Consider the following 24,590-nt stretch of genomic DNA (forward strand, 5'->3'; position numbering starts at 1 on the left):
GGTTTATTTCACTCCAGTTTGACAGTGGACACATTATACATACTGACAGTTCTGTCCAAACATCTTACAAAAGTTGATTTTCAGCATAGGTGCCCTTTAAAATATTGGTTATAATTTTAATAAAGTATTAACATTGTCAATATGTCTGTTTAATCCTTAATCATCTACTCTTGATGATAAGCACAATACAAAGACCAGTTTAATCTTTTAAAATTGTAAAATACCCTCGTTATTGCTGAATGACCACAAGGTGGAGCTGCATGACAGGAACTTTATTCTCTTCATATGCAACAACCTACAGCACCGAAAACCAACTCAACAATGCCAAACAAAAACATTTAATGACAACACATTTGAAAGCAGACTGATTTAATTCTACACTAAAAATACAGTATAATCTGATCCTCCCACAACAGTCTGTCATGACAGTGGCTGTAAATTCTACAAACACTCAAATAAATCCATACACATTCATGAAAAACAGTAAGGAAATGGTTTTAAAACAGGGCTCAAACTAAAATACAGAGATTTCAAAACAATAAAAATACAGATGAATCACACATATCCAACAGCAGACTTGGAAAAGCCTAAATAAACATTGAAAAGGATTTTTAAAAATACATTACACAAAATCAATAAATCAACAGCATCTGTAAATTTAAAAGAGGGACAGCGATAACAGTCCTTGGTTGAATAAACAAATCCACATATTACATTGGCAAAATGACTCGGATTGAAATAATCCAGGGGTTCTGTCCAAATACTGTTTAAAATGAAGCAGTACAGTATATCAAACCAACATAGACCCATCATAAATTCCCTTCAGTTTAAAACAAAAACATCAAAAAAGATTCTGATGCTAAACAGCACCATGTCAGCCAAAAACAAAGATTTCAGAATCAGGACTGTATAACAGAGATACAAATATTCATAATAACCGCGTGTTCAATGGATGTCGATCCACTGGTTCCCACAATTCTTTCGACCAGCTTTTTTCTTCCTAAATGACAGTCCTCTGCCAGAAACTTAACCATTATGCTAATATAAACAACAACAAAAAGAATGTGTTTAAACATATCTAGCTGCAGTAACTGTAGGTCAGTGGATATAAAAATAGTAGGCAATAAATCTAAGCTCTAGATTCTCAGTCTAATATTAACACAGTGATCAGGGCGAGTGCATAAGACACTCAAACCTTTTCTAGTACCCTAAAAAGTTGCATTTTTCCTCAGAAAAAAAAAAAATAATAATGACAGAAATTTACGTACTACTAGTTTTGAAAAGTAGATGGCGATGTTACATCGATTGAACAGGCAGTCAAACGGATAACAAGCAAGCTGTACTGTTGGTGTCATTTCCCAGCATGCTATACGGCTCCTCTCTGTAGTTTGAAAGCGATCTACATACATCACAGAGCCAAAAAAGAAGTATTCATGCTATTTACTTAAGTCAGCTATGTACCTCGTAACTCGTAATGTTTCCTCAACATCATGCAAATAATTCACAGATCTGTTGTCGTTTCTAAGTGGACCTCATTCAAAAATAGGAAGCTAAACATTTTAGCTTCATCCTCTCATCAAACTTTGAACTCTAAAATATATTTCCCAAGAAATAAACATCCTCTCTTTGCAGCTTTACAAAATATATGGCTGTGTGTGAATGCAGGGATCATACTTGTTTACAGTAGATGCATATCAGATGTAATATCAGCAGTCGTGTGCTTATTCCTCTTCTTCCTCCTCCTCCTCCTCCTCCTCGTCATCATCCTCATCGTGGCAGTGTGTGATCTCCTGAGGCGTCTGAGGGAAGAGGTGTGGAGGGTTGATTTCGCTGATGGAGCGGGTCAGCTGGTGTCTCTTGCACTCGTGCTCTCTAAAGTCAATGGCGTGCCGGTTGCGGGTGGCCATGGGGGACTCTGTGTCATTGATGTCCACATGAGTGTGCTCCACAGTAGACTCGTGAGGCATCTGTTTGTAAACCAAGCCACAGACAAAAATGGGTCAGTTAAGTTCCCCTGTAGTGTACAAATGTGTGACGTAATTTCAACTGATAGAGTAGTGAAGTTTGCTCTGCACACTCTCTGTTTTTAAAGAAACTTCTTTGGTGCGTCAATCTTGTCAATGCTATTATTCGAAAAGGTAATGAATGAAACACGTTTGTGATTTTGAATCACCTGAAGAATGTACAAATAAAAACAGTAAGAAGCAATTACTTGATGAGTGCGAATCATTACCCTTTTAGAGTAATTTCAACTAAAACATGAAGATTGGGCGGAGTATATTGTGTAGCCCCTCCCCCTTAAAAAACAGCATTTGATCCTTATTTGTTTTGCGATTGTTTTAGAACCACTGATTAAGTTGTCAATAGCAAAAGTGACTTGGAATAATACATTGTAGAAATAGTCAAATAACTTGCTCTACAAACAATTGTATCAAGGACCATACATGAAATCAACAATAATATAATTAGAAAATATCAGTTAGCACCATCAAGCAGCATAACAAGCCTTTTTTTACGGCTGAAAATAAATGAAAGTCAATGACCTGAAGTCTCAAGCCAATAATGTTTCAATGGTAGCACTCGCTTTTACATAAAGAATAAGGTCACTGTTATGACGTACTAAAGTTTATTGCGTATTGCATGTGTCTCTTTCTTTGTCCCGCCTTCTAGCTGTTTATTTTTTTTGTTATCCCATAGGCTCCCATTTCGGCGTGATCTCGAGTTCTGATTGGCTGCTGGTCTCGGAGGCCTGTATTAAAAAAAGGCTTCCGGCAGGGTTCGGAAAGCTCATTTGTGCAGTGATCGTTGCTAGGAGTGGAGCTCCAGGATTTTCATTATACCCCTCCAGCCGACGACCAACATTCAAACTTGTTACCATTGTTCATATGTTTAACTTATTTTTGAGAGTTTGTGCTTGTAGGGGTGGCCTGGATATTTATTGGATTACTTTTGACTATGTTTATTTAAGGAGAAAGGTAGGCTTCCTGTATTTTCTTTAAATATTTATAGGTAATTTAGTGCATTTACTTTATAGATTCTTCAGTTTGTTATTTTGGCCAGTGGCCCCCCTGAAGAGATGCTCATTTAAATTTATTGCTTTTTTCTATAATAAATCTATTCAATTACTCTCAACTTAGTGTCCGAGTTTGGTTGTCGACCGAAGGGGATCTTTTGTATTAAGTTTTTGTTTTGATTGGGAAATCCACCACCCCAATACATTTGTTTTTCCCTTTTATTATGCCCATGTTGTTTTCCCCTAGACATGGGCCGTAATAGTCACAATTGTTTTGTTTACATCACAGCTCAGCCAGTTAGAGTGGTTGAGATAAAGGCCCAATCCCAATTCTATTATTTTACCTCTACCCCTTGGCCCTTGAAACGTGTGATTTAATTGTTTGTATCAAATGCCAAACGTTGCTGCAAAAAGAATCTACCTACGGGTACCAATAAAGTCAACTCAGCTCAAAGTGGTTTCTTTTAAGACTAGGACACTCCAAGCCGACGGTCAGCAGTTGGGCTTCATTGGTCTGCTGGTCTGGTTAGTTGGTTTGGTGTGTTCCACACGTTACCTCTCATTTGATTAACATTGGAGTTCGTTAGCCTGATTCAGCATGTAGAATCAGCTGTGGTCATCGGCTGAATAGAGTGCTCTGACTGGTTATACAGGAATGAATCAGAGTGCGAGTGTGATGAAGTGAAGTGACGTAGCAAGTAAAAAATTAAAATCAAGAAATAACACATACAGGCCATCTGTAATTTAGCTACATTTCTCAAATATTTGCAAACAATATGGATTATTGGATTATCAAATATATTTGCAAGAGCGAATCCCTCCTTAGTGAGTGACAATTACGTTTTGCATGTGCGCATCAGTAGTTGTAAATGAGTAAACACAGGCGCAGAAAGACACATCGCGCAGAATGCATTTTATTGTTTCAGTTGACTTTTGTCCACTTTAAGTGTTTACAGGAAACTTTTTGGACCAGACGTAAGCCAACAAGAGGCAACAACACAGTTGGGTTTGTCGACACTAGTTGTTTGTTGTCAGCTTGGTGTGAAAAAGCCTTTAAAGCGCTGTGTTTTTTATATTGTTAATGTGCTGTAGGTGTCAAAGTGTTTCTTTCTTGCAAATACTAAATTAAAATTTGATCCCTTCTGTCAATGTACATTGATCCTGGAATGAATACCTTACAACCTGAAAAATTCACTCAAGTGAGTAAGTAAAACATTAAAAGAGCAGAACGTCAGCTATGGCCACATCCCAAAACATCTGTTTGTTAGTACTGCTTGAAAACACTTAAATTTTTGTTGAGCTTACTTACCAGGACGTGCGCAGCTCTGAACAGGTAGCTAAATGGGTAATATAGGAGATTGATGAAGGACGCCGCATACAGGTCAGCGTAACGCATCACTTGAGATGCAAAGAGTGTCTGGCGAGAGCCGCTGCGGAACAGACTTCCCATCATGCCATAGCACATGTCCATGTCATGGGTCACTTTCTGAGCAAATTGGAGACATACAGAAACAGCTGTTTTTTAATTTATACATTTGTAGTTCTTTTATACTTTATTATGATAAGACAGTGGAGAATTACAGAGAGAAACGTGTGGGAAGCAGAGAGAAGGAAAGAATCAGCAAATGACATCGCACTGGAAATTTAACTTGGATTGGCGTGAGCATTATGTGTTGACACACTAACCACTAGGCCATTTAGGTTCAACCCCAATTAAACACACCTGAACCAGCTAATCAAGCTCTTTCTGGGTAGTCTAGAAACTTCTATGGCATGTTGAAGGAAGCTAAACTATGCAGTACAACGGCCCTCCAGGACTGAGTTTGGACACCCCTGCACTAGGCCATTGGTGCCAACATGATACGGAGTTTGATTAAAATCATTCCTCTCCTCTGGACTGAAACTAATATGGTCAAAAGTTTGGGGAGAGTCAGACTTATTTCTCTCATTGTTTTACAACTAGGCATTAAATTGATCAAAAGTTACATAAAAAAATTTTTTTATTTAATTGTTTGCAAAGACTCTAACAATGATATTTTAAATAAGTGCTGTTCTTTTGGACTTTCTATAAAAATCTAATAAATGTATTGAAAATTTAAAATAAAATTGTCATCATCTAAATTGTATGCACAAAACAACTCGTTGTCAGACATGTTCATAAGGGTTTATAAATTAATATCTTATAAAAAAATAACCCTGACGTTAAATCACAGCACATGTAAACAATTTGTCATTTGAACCAAGTATCATGATCTGAGAAATAGCTCATTCTTATCAGAACTTTATAGAATAATACTGAAAATTCTGTTTTGCTATCATAGAATTAAATAGCATTTTTAAATGATAAAAATAGACAAATGTAGACTTTAAAATAGAAAATAGAATTTAAACTTTAAACTGTAAAAAAAGACCTCAAACTGTACATTTTCACAATATAATGACCTATTCACTATCATTTTATACAAAAAAAAAACAGTCTTGATAGACAAAAGAGAAAAATTTAAAGAGTTTCACTTACTGCTCAACGTTAGAATATTATACGCATCATTATATACAGGACTTACTAAAGTTCTTTCAATTTTAAATTTGGTTTCTAAAAAAGTTGCCAATTAAAATGGCTTAATTATACTTCTCCATCCAACATTGATTGATGCCTACGTTCACTCTATAAAGTAGTTATTAAGAATTTATTTTACAGCTGAAGGGTTTTATCCTGCCCTTTACATGTGTTTTTTCCTTTTATTGACTACATTTACGTGACATGATTCTCAGTGCAAGGTGTACTGCTTTCCTTAGAACCAATAAAAATACCTTGATCCTCCTCTGAAGAGAGCTAATATCAGGTCTCTCATTGCTGCTGCTGTCCAAATGCCTGTTGGCAAAAAAATACAAATGTAGATAAAAATAACCAAGCCAAAAACAGAATTGTGTGTTTGGTACTCGAACAGTAATGAAAGAGTTAAATGTAACAAGCCTTGAACCGTCAGTCTTAAAATAGAAAAGAATGTGCACCCCTTTATCTGGATGTCAAATGGCTGTGGACGGCAGAGAGGGAGCGACGTGTCCTTCTCCGGGTACACGAGTGCATGACTGTGAGCATGAACTGGCACTGCATGCTGGCAGAGCAAACATCTGAGCAAGAGTTCATAGATGATACCTACTTGTAGAGCTCTGCCAGGAAAATATCCAGACTCTGTAGTTCCTCAAACAGGCCTGCAAAAAAAAGAGAACACGATGAACTGTCTCTGTCTATGTTTCATGGACATGAACTTCTGTGCCTGAAGAAAATAACACAAATAAAAATGAAAATCTTTTCTATTTGTTTATGTCTGTCTGGTGTTGTTAAAAATATACTTATTATTAACAAGACAAACAAGATTTGATCATGTACAGTAGTCAACATTTGAAGTGAATCAAAATGTTTTTCAAAATGTTCCAAAGACAAAAATGGGTGTTGTTCAACAGTTTAGGACAACTTTTATGAAAGGTGATGATCCACTTTAAATGTTGTCAAATGTATACACTCACTGGCCACTTAATTAGGTACACCTGTCCAACTGCTCGTTAACGCAAATTTGTAAACAGCCAATCACATGGCAGCAACTCAATGCATTTAGGCATGTAGACATGGTCAAGACGGTCTGCTGCTGTTCAAACTGAGCATCAGAATGGGAAAGAAAGGTGATTTAAGTAACGTTGAACGTGGCATGGTTGTTGGTGCCAGACAGGCTGGTCTGAGTATTTCAGAAACTGCTGATCTACTGAAATTTGCATGCACAACTATCTCTATGGTTTACACCAAGCGACAACCTCCCGCTCTCCCTCAGGAAGCCAATACAGAAGTAACTAAAACTGCAATTCATCCGAAATTCCGCTAGTCCTGGCCGCTCCTGGCTCCAAAATAGAGCAAATTTCAATTGAGCCCACTGTTAGAATGGCCAACTTTACAGCAGAAAAAAGGTGTTTACAGCCTGGTACAAAAAAAGATTTAGGTTAATACAGCTAATATTACCCTTCATGACAACTGTGAGGGGGGTGAATTTTTTTATAACTCATCCGTTTCCTTTATATTGAGTTATATTAAGTTTGCATAATTAAGGGAGTGGCCACTTGAGTGACAGCTAGGTCTCGTTGGTCGCCGTCATGTCACCACAGCTGAATCCTGCAGATTAGCCACTGAACTCGGCATATTTATCGTATTTCTGTGTTGTTTTATGTGGCTTTACACAGTCACCTGCGTTTTGGACTTGTTTCCTATAATTATTAGATGGCATGGCATGCTGAGTGCACTTAATTGTGCTCACAAACCATTCACGTGGCCTCCGTTTCTCATGTGAGTAAAGTTATATACTTATACACCATCTCTATACATGTATTTGTTTTATTTAAGATATTTTATCGTTTATTTTTATATTTAAAGCTGTAATGTACACCAGTATCTGTCAGATTGATTAGCTGTAGGCTCTAGAACAGTCATCTAAAGTGTTATCATACAGTGTTATGCTGGATTTCATCAATAGTCTTACATTAACTAACACAGACTATATCTGAAGTGTTTGGGAGTAATTTGCGTTTTCCTCCTGTTGAAAAACGTCATAAGAACAATGTTTAGTGGCTCAATGTATTACAGCAGTGTGTTTTTAAAAGACTAAACACTTTATTGATATAGTATACAACCAAGCACAAGTGGTCAGAATACAAATGAGTCACAGGTGATTAAGTATTAAGCATTTCTCCCAAAGTAAAGTGTGTCTGAACCAGGTCCAAGCAAACTGTCAGCAGGTGTCTGTAGCTCCGCTCACTCTCCGCCTCTTTGCTCTTGTTTGGTATCCCGCCGTGGGTGTGATGACGCGCAAACAAAATGGCGACGGTTGGCCGCGCCTACTTGTGGCTTCTTTTGCGCTCTTTAGAAAACTATGGGTGACGTCACGGATAGTACGTCCATATATTTTACAGTCTATGGTTTACACAGAGTGGTCCGAAAAAAGAGAAAATAATCAAATGCCTTGTTGATGCCAGAGATCAGAGAAGAATGACCAGACTGGTTCGGCTGATAGAAAGGCAACAGTAACTCAACAAACACTCGTTACAACCGAGGTGTGCAGCGGAGTATTGTTGCTGACCATGTCTAACCCTTTATGACCACAGTGTACCCATCTTCTGATGGCTGCTTCCAGTATGATAACACAGCAAGTCATAAAGCGCGAATCATCTCAGACTGATTTCTTGAACATGACAATGAGTTCACTGTACTCAAATGGCCTCCCCAGTCACCATATCTCAATCCAATAGAGCACGTTTGGGATGTGGTGGAATGGGAGATTTGCATCATGGATGTGAATATGAACCAAAATCTTTGAGGAATATTTTCAGTACCTTGTTGGATCTATGCCACAAAGGATCAAGGCAGTTCTGAAGACAAAGTACAGGACCGACCCTGTACTAGAAAAGTTTACCTAATAAAGTGGCCGGTGAGTGTATATGCAGTGTACATAAGAGATTAATTGTATTGTAGAGCACTACTGTATATACAAAAAGGCTGAAAATGCTCAAAAGCATTTGTTTTTATTGCAAACTGAGTTTTTCTTTCCAAATGGATGAATTGAAATTGTAAAAGGCACAGAAAGGCTGATAAGATCAAGGCCTGCAGGATGAGATGTGTTTACATTGGGGGTTTGCAAGTTGTCACACCTTGGGGGAAGCTTTAAACTGCCGATTTGGTGACATGATGAATGAGAAGATAAAAGAGCATTCTTTTTTTATTGCTCTCTCTCTCCTCTCTAGCTCTTATTCTTACTTTTTTTTCTCTGGTCCCTGCTTTCTTTCTCTCACTCTCCTACACTCAAAAAATTACTTTTGCAGCTTGTTCAAACTACTTATTTAATTTAAGTAGGAACAACAAAATTCTTAAGGTTTGCTTTGGGAAAACATAATTGTTTTATGTTAAATAAACTTAAACTTGTAAAAACAATTAAGTTAAGGAACCCAGCATTTTCAACAGGGTACTCTCAGGTCTACTTTTAAGCGGGTTATAATTATGCATTGTATCACTTCATATGTTTAATTTCATACATCTATTTTGCAACCAATCGTAACCATAACACAATATTTTCTCTGAGACATTTCATTTACAAATAATCTGTGAACTATTTTTGATCATTATTAATTTCGTCCACAAAATTTGGCTAGACACAAACACAAACTTCACATCTTCTACACCAGTAAAGTGACTGAAAGCCAACACTCAGTTTCACAAAGCAGCAGGTTACATCAAAATATGTTAATTATGTATGTTATATGTGTTAGTTAGAATTTGATCTTTTTGAGTAAATACTATTTTTGTGTTTTTAGTCACTAAACACTATAATTAAAATAATAACTAAAATTAAATAATAATAAACACTATAATTAAAACACTATAAATTACACAGGTAATTCAGTAGACAAGTGGATCAGAGCGTGCACATCAATTGTTTTTGATTACTGTATGTTACTAGCACAGATTACCTTTCAAGTTTCTGTTTATATCAAGCAATAGGCAACGAACATGTTTTCCACTTAATTTCAATGATGAAATGAACACCACGTTAGCATTACACTTCTAGACAATAGCAATGCTCCACTCTATATTTTGCTTTTCTAACTGCGCTTATTTTCACAAGGTGGTAACAGATTAGAAATGTAGTTTTACACCATCATATTGATAATGTTTCTGTAATCATTTGCCAATTCTACAGCCTAGACACTGCCTCACAGTATTATAATGGAACTTTGTGAGATTGTGATTAACTAAGAAGTGTAAGAGCTCCCATCAAACACTGAGTATATTTACATGGACACCAATAATCCAATTATAATTTGATTAAGACAATACTCTGATTAAGAGTCTACCATTTAAACAACGATTTTTTTGATTACCTTAATCCGACTAAAGTCATAATCGAACTAAACAGAAATGAAATTAGGACATGTGGCGTATGCTGATTTTAGTTGCATTATTGAAGTCCAGTACAGATATGTAAACACTACAATCAAACTATTACCGTTGTGCAGAATTTGCGCCATATTTTGCGACAGGATAGTCCATATACACATGGCTGTTTGACACTATTTTCTGCACCTACAGAGTAGGTGAAGGACCACAGACACCTGCATTGGGAAATTCTGAGGTTTTTTTTAACCCATTAAGCATGCAGTATCAAACAACACTCTTCCAGCAGTAAATACTCACATCCAATATCTCGTTTGTTACGGGGGGCATGCATAAAATGTTCCTTAATGAAAGTGAAAGTGCCAAACTGCAGAAAATACATATAAAATAAAAATGAAACACCGGAATTTATATGAAACTGCGAATGAAACGTGGATAGCGCAGTTAAGCAATGATGTTAATCGAATTATGTGCTATAACATGTAAAACGTGATCATGAAAGGAACATTTAAAAAGGAACTCATGTAATCACCTTAATCATATTATTGACGGATTCAGATTAAGGCAAATAGTTTGATCACTAATGTCCATGTAAACGTAGTCGGTGTCTGAGCTACAATCCATTCAAAATAGCAGTAACTGACAGCAATAACTGTTAATCCATTAATTCACTGAATGAAAGCGGGGGAATAATTAGCATATTCATGACTTTGAAAATAATACAGTAAGCAACGGTGCAGTGTTACATTCAAGCAATTTAAAGAAGTATTTCCATAGGAAACCATTGTTTCAATACCAATATATATATATATATATATATATATATATATATATATATATATATATATATATATATATATATATATATATATATATATATTTCTTTTTTTTTTTTTTTTTTTTGAGATTAGTGAACAATATTCTTAGGTCAAGCCATCAGGTTCAGGAATGTTGTGAGGGTCACCATAATAATCAACCCAAGTACACAAAGCTCAAGGGTGAGGAAGCAATGAAATGCTATTTACAATCTTGGGATATGTAGAAGATTAGCCTGTAACCTTGAGGATTGGAGAAAACAGATATAATGGGAAGCTAGTTTTACAGTCTTTGTCACAATGTCTGACCTATTCTTTGCACACAATAAAATCTTTATAAAAAAACATTTTTGAAGATTTTGCCTTTTGATCAGTGACAGTCTACCAAGTTTGCCAAGACACAACACTTTCAATACTTACTGCTCTTGTCAGTCCAAACGTGAAGCTCCTGAGCCAGCTCAGGAATCACCAGGAACGTTCTCCAACCCTGACGCTTCTTAGACTTCAGGATATCTCCAAAGATGTGGTCACCAATGTACAGAATGTCCTTTCCTTTTGCTCCCAGCAGATCACAAACTATGTCTGATGAACCTGAGGTGGAAAAACAAATTCTATCAGCCAGATCAGACAATTATTGGTAACACTTTAATTAAGGTCACAACTTACGGTATTAACAAACCATTAACTAACACTACTAGCTTAATAAATTACTAACTAACTGTTTATTAATAGTAAGTAAGGTAGAAGTTGGGTTTAGGTAGGATTAGGAATGCAGAATAAGATCATGGTTTACAACTGTTAAAGAACAGTTAATATCTTATTATAGGCAGGTAATAAGCCAGTAGTCAACAGTATGAATTGTAACCAATTATTAAATAAATAAAAACCTGCATATACCACGTACCACCAGAATATACTATGCCATGCTGCAAGGGACCTGTATATGTCCCAATCTTCAGTCTCCCAGTGGTCTACAGAACAGACAAATTGCTGAATGTGAATCAATAAAAAAAAAATTTTTCTGAAAGTTACTCTTGTGAGTCTAAGCAGATCTTACCGTGTCCACTTGTCTCAAGACTGTGCCCTCCCCAAAAAACATTGGCTTCCTGGCGTCCACCAGAATAAGATCAAAGTAGGACTGCCAGGGTCGATGAGGAGAACCCAACTGTAATAAAGAAATATTAGATTTAGTCTATCAATGTCTGTGAATGTGATAAACCTGCAACATATAAAAGATCTTATATGGCCCCTGATAATCCTCACTTTCTTTTTAATCCCTTTTCCAAATATTTGCTCCTAAATAAAAAAAAGCTGATGGTGTTACAGATACATCATAAATGACAAATTATTCCTCAGGGTCTTTCTCTTAACAATGGTGTTTGTCTTTGTTTTCTGGTTCAAGTTTTCAACACAAATTTGATGTAAAATGTGTGCTGTCCTTTCTCCATTGACATTTGTAATGGTGTTCTGGGACAAATAAAAATGCAGGCACTACCAGTATAATTGTTTACATATATATACAAAATAACAATGTTACTGAAGAATGGTTACTTACTTTTGGACCATGTGGAAAATCAAACAAGTATGTCATAATTTTCTGAAAAAGAGAGAGGAAATTATTATAACACTTTTTTTTTTAGTTTTGATGTCTTTATGTAAAACTAACTAATTCAGGAAAATATTCTCAATGTATTTAAAAATATTTTCACAAATAACGAACCACATTATAGTAACATGCAGTTCTCGTTACATTTAAAATGGGTTGTTTTAATACAATAAACCTAAACATAATAAATAAAGCAACATACAATGCATTTAAATGTATTACAACGCATAATAATGCATTAAAATATATTTAAAATGTACTTCACACAGAAGCTTTAAGTTTGACCAAATATTTGCAAGCATCTAACGTACACTACCGGTCAAACGTTTGGGGTCAGTATTTTTTTCCATGTTGTATTTTTTTAAAGAAAATTATTCAAGGCGGTTACAGAGGTATTACAGTTAAATTTATTAACTGTAAAAATGCTAATATTTATTAAATTGTTAAATAACTGCTTTTTTATTGTATGTAGTTTCAAATGAAAGTATTGCTCCAGTCATTTATTATGATTACCATTACTATAATATCAATAATGGTAATAACAATAATTATTATTAATATAAGAGTGATTTTACAAGGATCATGTGACTCTGAAGACTGGCGTAATGAAGCTGAAAATTCATCATTAAAATCACCGGAGTAAATTATTAAATTATAAACTACTTTTGAACAGTTGTTTTACAGTGCAATAACTTTTCACAATTTTAAAGTTTGTACTGTATTTTTGATTAAATAAATGCAGCCTTGGTGAGCAGCAGAAGCTTATTTTAAAACATGTAATAATTCTACTGACTCCAAACGTTTGACCGGTAGTGTATATCCTTTATAAAAATCCAACAGATTTTGTCAGGTCTTAAATGAAATTAGATTATTCAGGTCTCATATTTTGATTAACTCACGTCTGTGTACTTGTAGTCACTGTTGGTAACAAGAAACACTTTGGCAACTTCATTCATTCGGCTTAGAAGCAATGGTAATTTAGCCTAGATTAAGAAAAGACAAAAGATATGGAAACACATAAAATACTTATGTCGGTATACTATTTATTGTAATTAATTATTAATAAATGTAAAATTGCAACATAGTAATTCTTGGAGTGTATTCTTGTAAGCAGGTTATGTGACATAAGATGTTAAGTTAATAGATAACCTAAACATTCGGTTCTAAAGGATGAGGTAACTTTCAAGGTATGCAAGTAGTCATTGCAACTTAAGCATGACCAGCTAGGGGATATTAGGACATTGTATTTTGTTGAAAATGTCTTGTATATTCAGAGCAATCATACTTTGAGATAACTAAACTTATTCCCAGAAACTTATTTAGGCTAAATTGTTTGGAAATGTATATTTGATGTATATTTGATTGCTTTCTGGAATACAGCTCACGTCTACACAACAATCTGGTTGGCTTACATCTTTCACCACATATTTCTCTAGGTTTTCAACCGTTTTCTCCTTTAGTGAGCCCTGAAATATTACACAGAAGAGGTTATCCACAGTTTAAGATTTACACAAAGTGCAGTTCTTTATAAGAATCAAGTATGTTAACATGTAAAAATGGCCTTTACCTTAAAATGGACCCAATCCACAGCATCTCTGACATCCTGAAACATGCTCTTAAAAGACATGAAAAGATCTCCATCTTTAAAGCCCATCTCACAACTGTTGGAATGAAAATAAAAGACACAAAACACCACTTTTACTATAATTATATATCAGAATAGTTACAGATAAAATGAGAGCAGAAAAAAGACCTGGTGTATCTTGAGCAACTAGTGAAGAAGTCCACCAGGCAGGCAAATAGATATGTCTCTAAAAGAACACAAACACATTTAATGTGAGCTCATACATAAACTACAGATATTATCTTTATATATATATATATATATATATATATATATATATATATATATATATATATATATATATATATATATATATATATATATATATATATATATATATGTGTGTGTGTGTGTGTAAAATTTGATATAAGATTTTGACCTGGGAGGTTAAAGAGTGTGTTGAGGATGTAGAATCGCTCTGTATCTCCACGCTGAATGAACTTGTTTGGGTACAGCTCTCTTATCTCTGGACTGAAAACAACATGAAAAATACACTAATTATGACCTTTGTGGGAAGTGTGACCAAGACATTTTGTCGCAAATATTTTGTCTCTGTTACAAAGATGAAACAAATACTAAAATGAAGGACACAACTGAACCAAACTTAAATAACCAGGTCATCGCTTGATCCTAAATGCTTGTGCTGACTCACCCACGCAGGAAGTTGAAACCATGAGCGCACACAAGAATGTTTCCATATGCATCTACTTTCAGCAGGTTTCCATATGTTGTATCGAACACCAAGCCTCTGAAAGGTAAACAGAACATGTGTGGATCAAAATATGCAGTGCAAGTCAAGTTTTATTGCATTGAAAAGGTTGAAAAATGACTTAAAAATCACCTTGTGGGAAAAGCAGGGTCATAGACAAAGTTTAGTAGCTCTTGGGGGTAACCAATGGAAACAAGTCGTTCCACAGTCAGATCAAAGCCAAGAGACTCATACTCCGGAGACTTGTACACTATTAACATTAAGGAAAACAGAGACTAGGTTATCTATAGAGTGATCAATATAGTACATAAAGGAGGTGAAAATGCGTTAATCCCTTGTGTATTGTTGAAATTTACAATCTTTTACTTATGTTAGTGGCTCTTTTTGCCCTGTTGACATCTATTATAACAATATTTTTAGATTGCAAAGCTTCGACATCATATAATCATGCATTCTTGTTTTTTTCCTGTTGGGAGAAAGTTCATTCATTCATTCATTTTCTTTTCGCCTTAATCTCTTTATTATTCTTGGGTCGCCACAGCAGAATGAACAGCCAACTTATCCAGCACGATTTTACGCAGCGGATGCCCTTCCAGCCACAACCCATCTCTGGGAAACATCCACGCACACTCGTTCAAACTCATACTGTTGGCAGAAAGTAAAATTATTAATTTCTACTGTAGACCATCAGTTGACACCATTAACCCTTTAGATTGGCCTGTTAAAAAAATCTCGCTTTTATATAGAGTTCTATGGAGTAAAACACAAATAATAGTGTGTGTGCATTAATATACTTACTATGTTTACAACTGTATGTTCTGAGAACTGAGCTGCTTTTTTTTAATTTTTTCAGACATATCAATGTGAGTGTGCAAAGGTCTTGCGTACACATTCACAAACACACTTACCTCCGTATAAAAACCAGAAACTAAGCTTTTTTTGCACTGCAACTGTTGACCAACAGTAAAAATAGCAGATTTGACCTGTTCCCAACAGGGAAAGCTACCAACAATCAAGAATGCATAATCAAAAAATGTGATGAAAGTCAATGGGACAAAAACAGCCATTAACATAACGAAAGGGTAGTACACTTGCCCAGTGCATTGTTCAATTATTTCAAAGCATTTTTCCAAAAATGTATATGTACAAAATATGTACATCATTTCAGTTGATAAAACACAGAGAAAATAGAGACCAAATTAAGATTCAAAATCACCCCAGCGTGGAAGAAAACATCTGCAACAGCACACAAGGGTTAACATATTATAATATTCAGTACACTTGCCCCTTGTTTGTTTCTGAAAGATGTCTTATGTTCACCAAGTGACAACAGTAATATTTTAATAGAATATAATATACACTGTATGTAATCACAATTCAAAAGTGCAATATTTTAATTTATATATATTTTTAAAAATAACCTTTACTCCTGTGACTTGAAAAAATAAATTAGGCGCTTAAACAAACACACAAATACCCTTTTATTTTATTAATAGTAAAAATTTTTTTTTTGATATTTAAGGTTTTGTGGCAACTGACATCATTGGATTTTTTAATGAAAAGGTTCAATAAATTCAGCATTATTAAATTAAATTTTCAATTTCTTTTAAACATAAATTTGACTGACCCAAAAGTTGACTGGTAAGGTACTTTAATTTTATTTGCATAATAGTCCATTTCTTTCTATTTCCAGTAAACATATGAAACAGCTAGAAGAATATGAATCAGGGCTTAACAATAAGGGCCAGCGTGAGAGACGCTTGGGACAGTAGAAAGGATCATTACTGGCCCGATTGGGACAGTGTTGCCTTGTCACTAAAGTTTAATTTGCCTGTGAATATTTGTCAATTGCGTGCATTTTAAGTTTGTGCTTTTAAGTCTTTAAATGCTATCTTCTCTGTGATGTCGTAAACACCATATTGCTTTTTAGTTCCTCTTATGTGATTTGATGTTTTGAGCATGCTATTTTGTTCCCATAACCTGGTGACAATCAGTACAGCAAAGAAACGGCAACATCAAATTATAAGGCTAAAAGAAAATATCTGTTTATAACATCATGGAAGCAGACATTTATGTGGAAACAACACGTCAAAAAATAAAGTAATGTTTTGCACAATTTGCCATCAGTTTGACAAGTCAGCCACCCTTTTTTTTTTAAATTATTTTGAACTGCAATAAAATACCTCCACATTTTCCATACTGCTCTTTTTGTTTGCATAACACTTTGAATTTTGCTCATTATACATTTATTAACATTTTTAAAAAATAAAAATTATTTAATTAAAATTTTTGATTCAAAGACATTATTTTTGACATGTTATTTAAAATATGTGGCTAAAAATAGCTATTAACTTCTCCTTTTTTTTTGGTGGGGCCAGTAAAAATTTTGGCAGGGCAAGTTAAAATCAAAACCACTAGCCCGATCAGATCAGCAGAAAAAAATCCTTAGCAGTGAACCCTGTTAATGCTTTGATATTTCTGAAAATAATAAGGCAATTTTTATAGTTTTTAGTGCTTCACAGTTTCTTTTAAAGCATAATTTACTAACTCTCAATCTACTGTAGATTAATCAATAACTGGACCTGGAATGACTGCTATGTGAACAATTGAGTAAAAGTGCCTTGTTGTTTCTTCAAATCAACTAAAGATAGACCTCCTCCCACCCCAAGAAAGTAAATAAACAGAGCTTTGTAAAGTGAGCAAACATTTTTCAGGAAACAGAGAACATCAAACAAATGCAAAACTTTTACAATATTATGTGGAGCTAGAACCAAACATTAGCCTGATCAGCTGAATGAGCATTTCCCTAAAGAGACAACAAGACTTCTGCTCGAGATAGAAGGAAATGTCAAAACTGCTGAAATGGAGTCTACCCCATGATCAAGCTCCACAAACACAAACATCCCAATCTCTCTGAACTGCCATTCTGTCTTCAAAGCTCAACTGAATAACAGCAAGACCAATTTAAGTCCAAGGTCTCTAGTTGGATACAGACCAATAAGATTGATGACCATAAAATTTAGATGAAAGCAAAAACTAATCATTAAAATCAAAGTCTGGCTACAAACCCTTGTTTTTTTCTGCTGAAACAAATACAACACAAAGCAAATTCACTGCAGTGCAATCATAAGATAGTTAGAGAAGCACGTTCATTTATAATACATAACATAATACATTTCCTGTGAACATTAGCACTTGTTTATCATTATAAACCCATAAACAGAAATAAAACCAATGAAAAGACCCACATCTCATATTTTGGATCTCAGTGCACTCATCCATCTCAAACATCAAGAGTGTAGAGTGAGAAATCAGGTGCTTGGCATGAAGACAAGAGTGCTTTTTAAAGAACCATGACACCATCAAATACACGAGATCATGGATTATCTTACAGTAGCATACTATGATCCTGCCATTTTGTAATGCTTTACGATTCTTTTAAACTTAAATGACCTTCACAACATGTAATCCCACAGCCCATGTTCTTCCATAGAGATACTTGTTGATCTTACCTGCCAAAGTGTAGTCCATATCAAAGCCAAAGCATTTTATCTTCTCCATTGCCAAACTTCTATTGACAAAAACTCTGTGTGGAGGTACAAATACAATCAATTGATGGATATTCTGTTGGTTGCAAACAGTGTTGAATTCAGCAGACTGTTTTCTAATTCCATTGCCTTGGAGTTTATGTTAGTGTAAATAATGAGTTAACAGTTTGACCTGTGAAAGCAACAAATGAGAATTTATGCATTTGGTTAAATGACATCTACTCCTAGTTCAGCCAACAGCAGACAAATATGAGAAGAAGCTAAAGGCAAGGTCATTTATTTCCCTGATTTACAATTGAATTAAGTTTTTTTTTTGTTCAGGTGATAATGACTGGTCATGGTATCAAGACAGCAAAATAAAAAAATAAATACATTTTTTTTAAATAATAAAATAAGGGGGACAATTTCCACATGGTCTGCTGAACACATCTGTTTTACAAACCTGAAAAATATGTTTTTTTAGCTATTTTTTAACCACAAGAACACTTTTCGTCTGGTTAGAATATGCACTATACAAATATCTGTTAATTAGCAGATTCAGCATTTTGTGATTCACAAGTGTTTTCAGTTTATTTACAGCTGTGAATTGCATTAGGGGACATTGATCTCTGCTCTGTTGACTTTTGATGACTCTGTTTATTCTAACTTTTTAAGGTTAAAAGTTGTTGGAAGAAAGATCAAAATCCCAAAATGTTAACAATTCAAAAGCATAAATAAACGTAAAAAAAATAAAAATAAAAACATGAATCACAAAAAACAAAAATATCCAAAAAATAGCAAATTTACAGATATTTTTTTAAAAGTGTGGTTTACACTGAAATACACATAAATGAAATACATAAACGGTTTAATTAATCTCAATTATTATTAATTAGGCAAAATATGCAGTTAAAGACAAATACTTACCATTTGAAATGCTTCACAGTTAGGATAAAAAAAGGCTTTTCTAGATTTCATAAAATTTGGTATTTTTACAGTTCATCCAAAACTGAAAATTCTGTCATAATTAACTCGGCCTTTACTTGTCACAGACCTGTTTGAGTTTCTTTTTTTTTTTTTGAACACAAAAACATATATGTTTTTTAAAATGCTGAAAAAATATTATGCATGTCACCGGTTACTAGTTTCCACCTTTCTTCTTTCTTCTTCTTAAAAAAAAACAAAACACTTTTTTTATTAGCATTTAACTAAAAAAAAAGAAACTCATATTGGTTTGAAAGTAATTGAGGCAGAACAAATAGCGAGTACATTTTCATTTTTGGGTTACAATTACACTACCTGACAAAAATATTGTTGCTTATCCAAGTTTTAGGAACAACAAATAATAACTTGACTTCTTGTTGATCATTTTGTATCAGAAGTATCTAGATCACACTTATTTTACAAATGTTAAAAATGTACATATTTTAAAATATGATCATGCCTTGTTTTTTAATTATTTATTTAGGACAGTAATGTCTGACTTTTCTTAGTCAAAAGTTTTGTCATTTAACAGAAATAATGTACAGTGTAGAAGAAAAAGTCATGAGGCGGTGGGAAAAAAGAATATTGTGTATGACTTCCAATAGCTTGAATGACTTTATCAATAAGTTATTTGAGTCATTGCATAGATGTATTGATAAAGTCATCTGAAATGGCAAATAAAGCTTTCTTGCAGGACTCTTGAGAGTTTATCAAGATTCTATGGATTCATCTTGAATGCCATCTTACCCCAGACATGCTCAATAATGTTCATTTCTGGTGATTGGGTTGGCCAATCCTGGAGCACCTTGACCTTCTTTGCTTTCAGCAACTTTGATGTGGAGGCTTAAGTAAGAGAATGAGCGCTATCCTGCTGAAGAATTTGCCCTTTTCTGTGGTTTGTAATGTAATGGGCAGCACAAATGTCTTGATACCTCAGGGTGTTGATGTTGCTATCCACTCTGCAGATCTCTCACACGCCCCCACACTGAATGTAACCACAAACCATGACTTTTCCATCACCAAACTGTTTTCTGTGAGAATCTTGGGTCCACGCGGGTTCCAATAGGTCTTTTGCAGTATTTGTGATGATTAGGATGCAGTTCAAAAGATGATTTATTGAAAAAAATCTACCTACTGCCACTTTTCAAATGATCAACTAGAAGTCAAGTTATTATTTGTTGCTCGTACAACTGGGATCAACGACAAATCTTTTGTCAGGTAGTGTACTTACATATCTGTTATCTTTCAAGTGGTTAATGATGAGTCCTAAAGCATGTTATTATTTTCTTTAGATTTACCTGATGCTAGAACATCATCAACAAACTCTACATTTGAGGTGTGAGGGTGTCACAAATAAAGCTTCATTTATAACAAATGAGCTGTTACTGTAAATTATAGCTGAAAGATGTGTTAAGAGCATGAAGCAAGAAGGTACAGCTAGAGGAAAGGAGAATGAAGCAATGATCACACATGATCATATCCCATCACAGGTCTTCACACCTACATAAAATCACAGCACAGTGCAAAATCCTTGATGGTTTGGTTCATTTGATATTCTTAGTGCTGTGCCATGATGAGTACATTGGGGGAAAAGACATCAAGTAAACAGATGATCAGTCAGCACTGCACGTCAACAACAAAACTTTGGCATACCTCATAGAAGGATGACAGTGGGCCAGTTCCTGTGGTAAGCTTTGTGATAAAGGAATACATGGACTATATATTACATCAGTACATACCGGCCAAAGCCACTACATGAACAACTGTGTTCCTATAGGCTTTTATATGACAATACATGTCTTTAATTCATTGCATTTAATGTGATTTTAAATTGGCCTCTATTCTCTCATAGTGCTTTCTGCTGAATATTTTCAGTAATTTAATTCTTACATTTGTTCAATATAAATATTGATTGCTAGTATAAAATACATGTTTGTGCTGTATTACCCTATCAGACACGATTTGTATATATAGCCTATAAAAATAATTTCATATTTAAAAATATTTGAGCAGTCCAAAAAACAAAACAAAAAAAAAAAGTCTTTGCAAAAAAAGCCTGCAATTCATACGACATTGCTTAAATCACACAGAAGCCGACATCATTTCAACAATGAAGTTGACAAAGGATTTGACAGACAGACATGAACAGAGAAGCATTCACGAAGCAACATAACGGCAATGCAACTCTAATCATGCTACATAAAATTATTCTGAGCACCAACATATTTCATTAAATAAATATTTCAAGAAATACTTCAATCAGAAAGTGTTTTTACCAATAAAATGTTCACAATCTTATCTGAAATGAAAACCAGATGATTTATAGTAATTTCTCCTGCTGTTACAATTTGAAAAATTGAATAAACAAGTTGTTCTTGAAACAAGTAAATTTGAGTAAGACTATTTGTTTTTTGCGTAACCAAGATACTATGCAGTCTGATTGAATCAATACAATGACAATGGGCTGCAAAGCTAAAAGCACAAGTGAAATGTTTAACTACCTGTGATGCACCTCTCTTCTGTACTTCTTCATGGATAAACCGTCCATGTTGGCTGGAATATCCGCATAATTCTGAAGCCGATCACTCCAAGAAGTCGTCATCTTTAACCGTTAAAATTCTGTAAAACGTAGCAATATTAAATAAAAGAGAACTGTTTTACATGGCACATAATGGTTGTATTAGTGGTTTATTAAATGATAATGATAAAAATAATAATAATAATAATAGAAAAAACAATTATAATATATGTACACTACAGGTCAAAAGTTTGGGGTCAGTTGTTTTATTTTTATTATTATAAATGAATTATTCTGTTCATCAAGGCAGCATTTATTAAATGCAAACAAATTGTTAAATATTTATTTAAGTTTAAATAAATGCTTTCTTTTTTTTAATATGTTTTTATTTATTTTATTTTTTTATTTTTAGACATGCACAAAACAAAAATACATCATAACATAAAATGCCTGACACAAAACATAACTGCATATACTAAAATATACATATGGCCAAAGCCATAAGCTATTATGTTACAAATATTACAATATGCCAGGAAGAGTGAGAAGTTTGATGAAAACAGAATACACACAAATTAATGTCTATTTGGATATTATGTCATTCCGAGTTTCAAAATATCACAAAGCAAGGTTTATATTGTCCAGATATGGTGACCAAGAGTGAATAAATGTATCAGTTGTGGAGTGGCTAAGACAAGTATTCCAGGGGAATAATCTCTTGAATTATTGAATGCCATCCTTTCATGGAAGGGGGCTTATCATTGATCCATGAAATCAAAATATTCTTTCTGGCAGGAAAAGTTAACACGCAGAAAATCGCTGTTCATACTTGTACCTAATTAGTTAGCTAGGAAAACCCAAGAGAAAATAAATGCTTTCTTATTGTATGTAGTTTAAAAAAAAATAAAAAATTATTACTGCAGTCATTATTGCTTTTATTACTATTACTACTAATAATAATAACAATTAATATAATATTACAGTGATTTCTGAAGACTGAAGTAATAAAGCTGACAATTCATCTTTAAAATCACTGTATATAAATTATTAAACTAAATTATAAACTACACAATGCAAATAGAATACCTGCCTCAGCAGATACAAAAACCATGAATCAATATCAATATGAATCATCTCAATAATGCGCAAACAAAAACTTTTTTAGTCTCAAAATTTTCATTACATTAATAATACTAGATTTAATTTAATCGTTTTAAGTTAACTTAACAGTATTTCCTGTCAGGAAGATAAACACTCAAAACAGGAAGACACGCAACTACAGAAAGCTACCAGCTTTATGGCACTTAAACTCCCTCTAAAAAGAACAGAATTGGAGCAAATTGTCTATTATTATGATTTAATTTGTAACCTTAAAACAGAAGGACAGCCTCTCTGACAGAATATTTATAAACACACACACACACAGACTCGCACGTGCACTCTGTAAATGAAGGTTTGCCAATAATAAAAATATCAAAATGTAATAAATACACAGGATAGTGCTGCAAATAATGGCATGTTAAATTCAACTAAAAATAAAAACAGTATGACTTCACTGACATCTTTGTCTGATGAATGAGAACGTTATGTATTTTTAGAACACTCAAAAGAGCTTTTAATATAAAGCAGAAGCCGTTTCACACAAATAAACACATTAATCTCCAGACTATGCCGGGTCATGGTCAGCCAGTGTAAATATTTATTAATAACAAATTAATCTTATGTCATAAATGGGAGCAAAATGTCCCATGCAGTTCCGTAATGGTAAAGTTAGCACAGCAGCTAACTAACGTTAACATTCCTGTAGTTTTTATCAACCGGAAATTATTGTATAAAATGTATAAGGGACTGCCGTACAAAAGTCGCAATAACGCTCATATACAACAGTCCTCCTGCAACGATTTAATGACATAACTACTGTTTCTTCAGATGCGTTATATTTCCCCGCAGGGACTGTAGGCTACTTACCTCACCTCCGTCAGTGACCAACAACAACTGCAGCTCTGCGCTATCTGTGATGCGCATGCGCACACGCTTCAAAGAAATATACACTTAAACGCAGGTAATAATATAGCCTAATTGCTTTGTTGAAATCGACACGATACTAATCTAAAACCACTAATCAATCTGAAACCCATAAAGAACTACATTTAAATTTTTCTATTTTTAAATTCATGTCTGTCTGGGGATTAATAAAGTTAAGACAAATTCTTAATTGAATACTGAACATTGTGAAAGATATTATGTAGTGAGATACACAGAGAGGGGTAAAAATGAAGCAGAAATCTACAAAAAAAACTCATCAAAAATATAGAATTAGAAGATAAATACCGCCATCTGCAGGTTATCAACTACACCGAGTTGCCAATTATAATCTGTGACGTTTTAGTTTCAGATACAAGAAATTGTGCATTTCATTTAAAATGTTCTTTAAAAGTGGATTAGGTCCAATGAAACATGACATAGGCTGTTTATGGATCCAAAATTGTAATAAAAAAAAATTTAAAAAGGTGTTTATGCTTCCAAATACAAGGTTATACGATTTAGAATAAGCATTAAATATGCATTTAAAAAGTTTATTTTAAACATAAAAAACACAGATTATTTTCAGTTACAATTATTATTATATAAAAAACACCTTTTGCATTTAATGCAATTTAACCAAAACTTTGTCAAGGCATTTAGGATAATTATTTGACAAAGTGTAGTGAAAGTTTTTCACCAGTCTAGATTTTATTTCATGCGATAATTTATTCATTACGATAACATACAACAATCTTGATCACGATCAAGAGTGCCTTTTCTACGTGTATTTCCCGTGTATTTAGTACGTCTTGAGTATATCCAATATAAAAATGTATGT

At 34.0% G+C, this 24,590-nt stretch overlaps 1 protein-coding gene across 7 annotated transcripts; it reads right to left on the minus strand.

Annotated features, from left to right (window-relative positions):
* Positions 1-257: 257 nt before the first annotated feature.
* On the minus strand, positions 258-23,746 carry nt5c2a (5'-nucleotidase, cytosolic IIa). Of its 7 annotated transcripts, none has more exons than XM_087277525.1 (19): positions 23,701-23,732; positions 21,711-21,828; positions 20,680-20,709; positions 18,211-18,284; positions 14,831-14,948; positions 14,642-14,737; positions 14,369-14,460; positions 14,119-14,176; positions 13,933-14,026; positions 13,778-13,831; positions 13,265-13,348; positions 12,315-12,356; positions 11,817-11,924; positions 11,664-11,730; positions 11,180-11,350; positions 6,175-6,226; positions 5,825-5,885; positions 4,323-4,499; positions 258-1,967 (listed from the first exon to the last, which is right to left on the minus strand). In XM_087277525.1, the coding sequence occupies exons 3-19, from the start codon at positions 20,685-20,687 to the stop codon at positions 1,722-1,724; spliced, it is 1,602 nt and encodes a 533-aa protein (XP_087133651.1). In that variant the 5' UTR covers positions 20,688-20,709; positions 21,711-21,828; positions 23,701-23,732; the 3' UTR covers positions 258-1,721.
* Positions 23,747-24,590: the final 844 nt, after the last annotated feature.

Source organism: Danio rerio, chromosome 13, assembly GCF_052040795.2.
Source record: "Danio rerio strain M-AB ecotype USA chromosome 13, GRCz13ab, whole genome shotgun sequence".
Classification (NCBI taxonomy): Eukaryota; Metazoa; Chordata; class Actinopteri; order Cypriniformes; family Danionidae; genus Danio; species Danio rerio.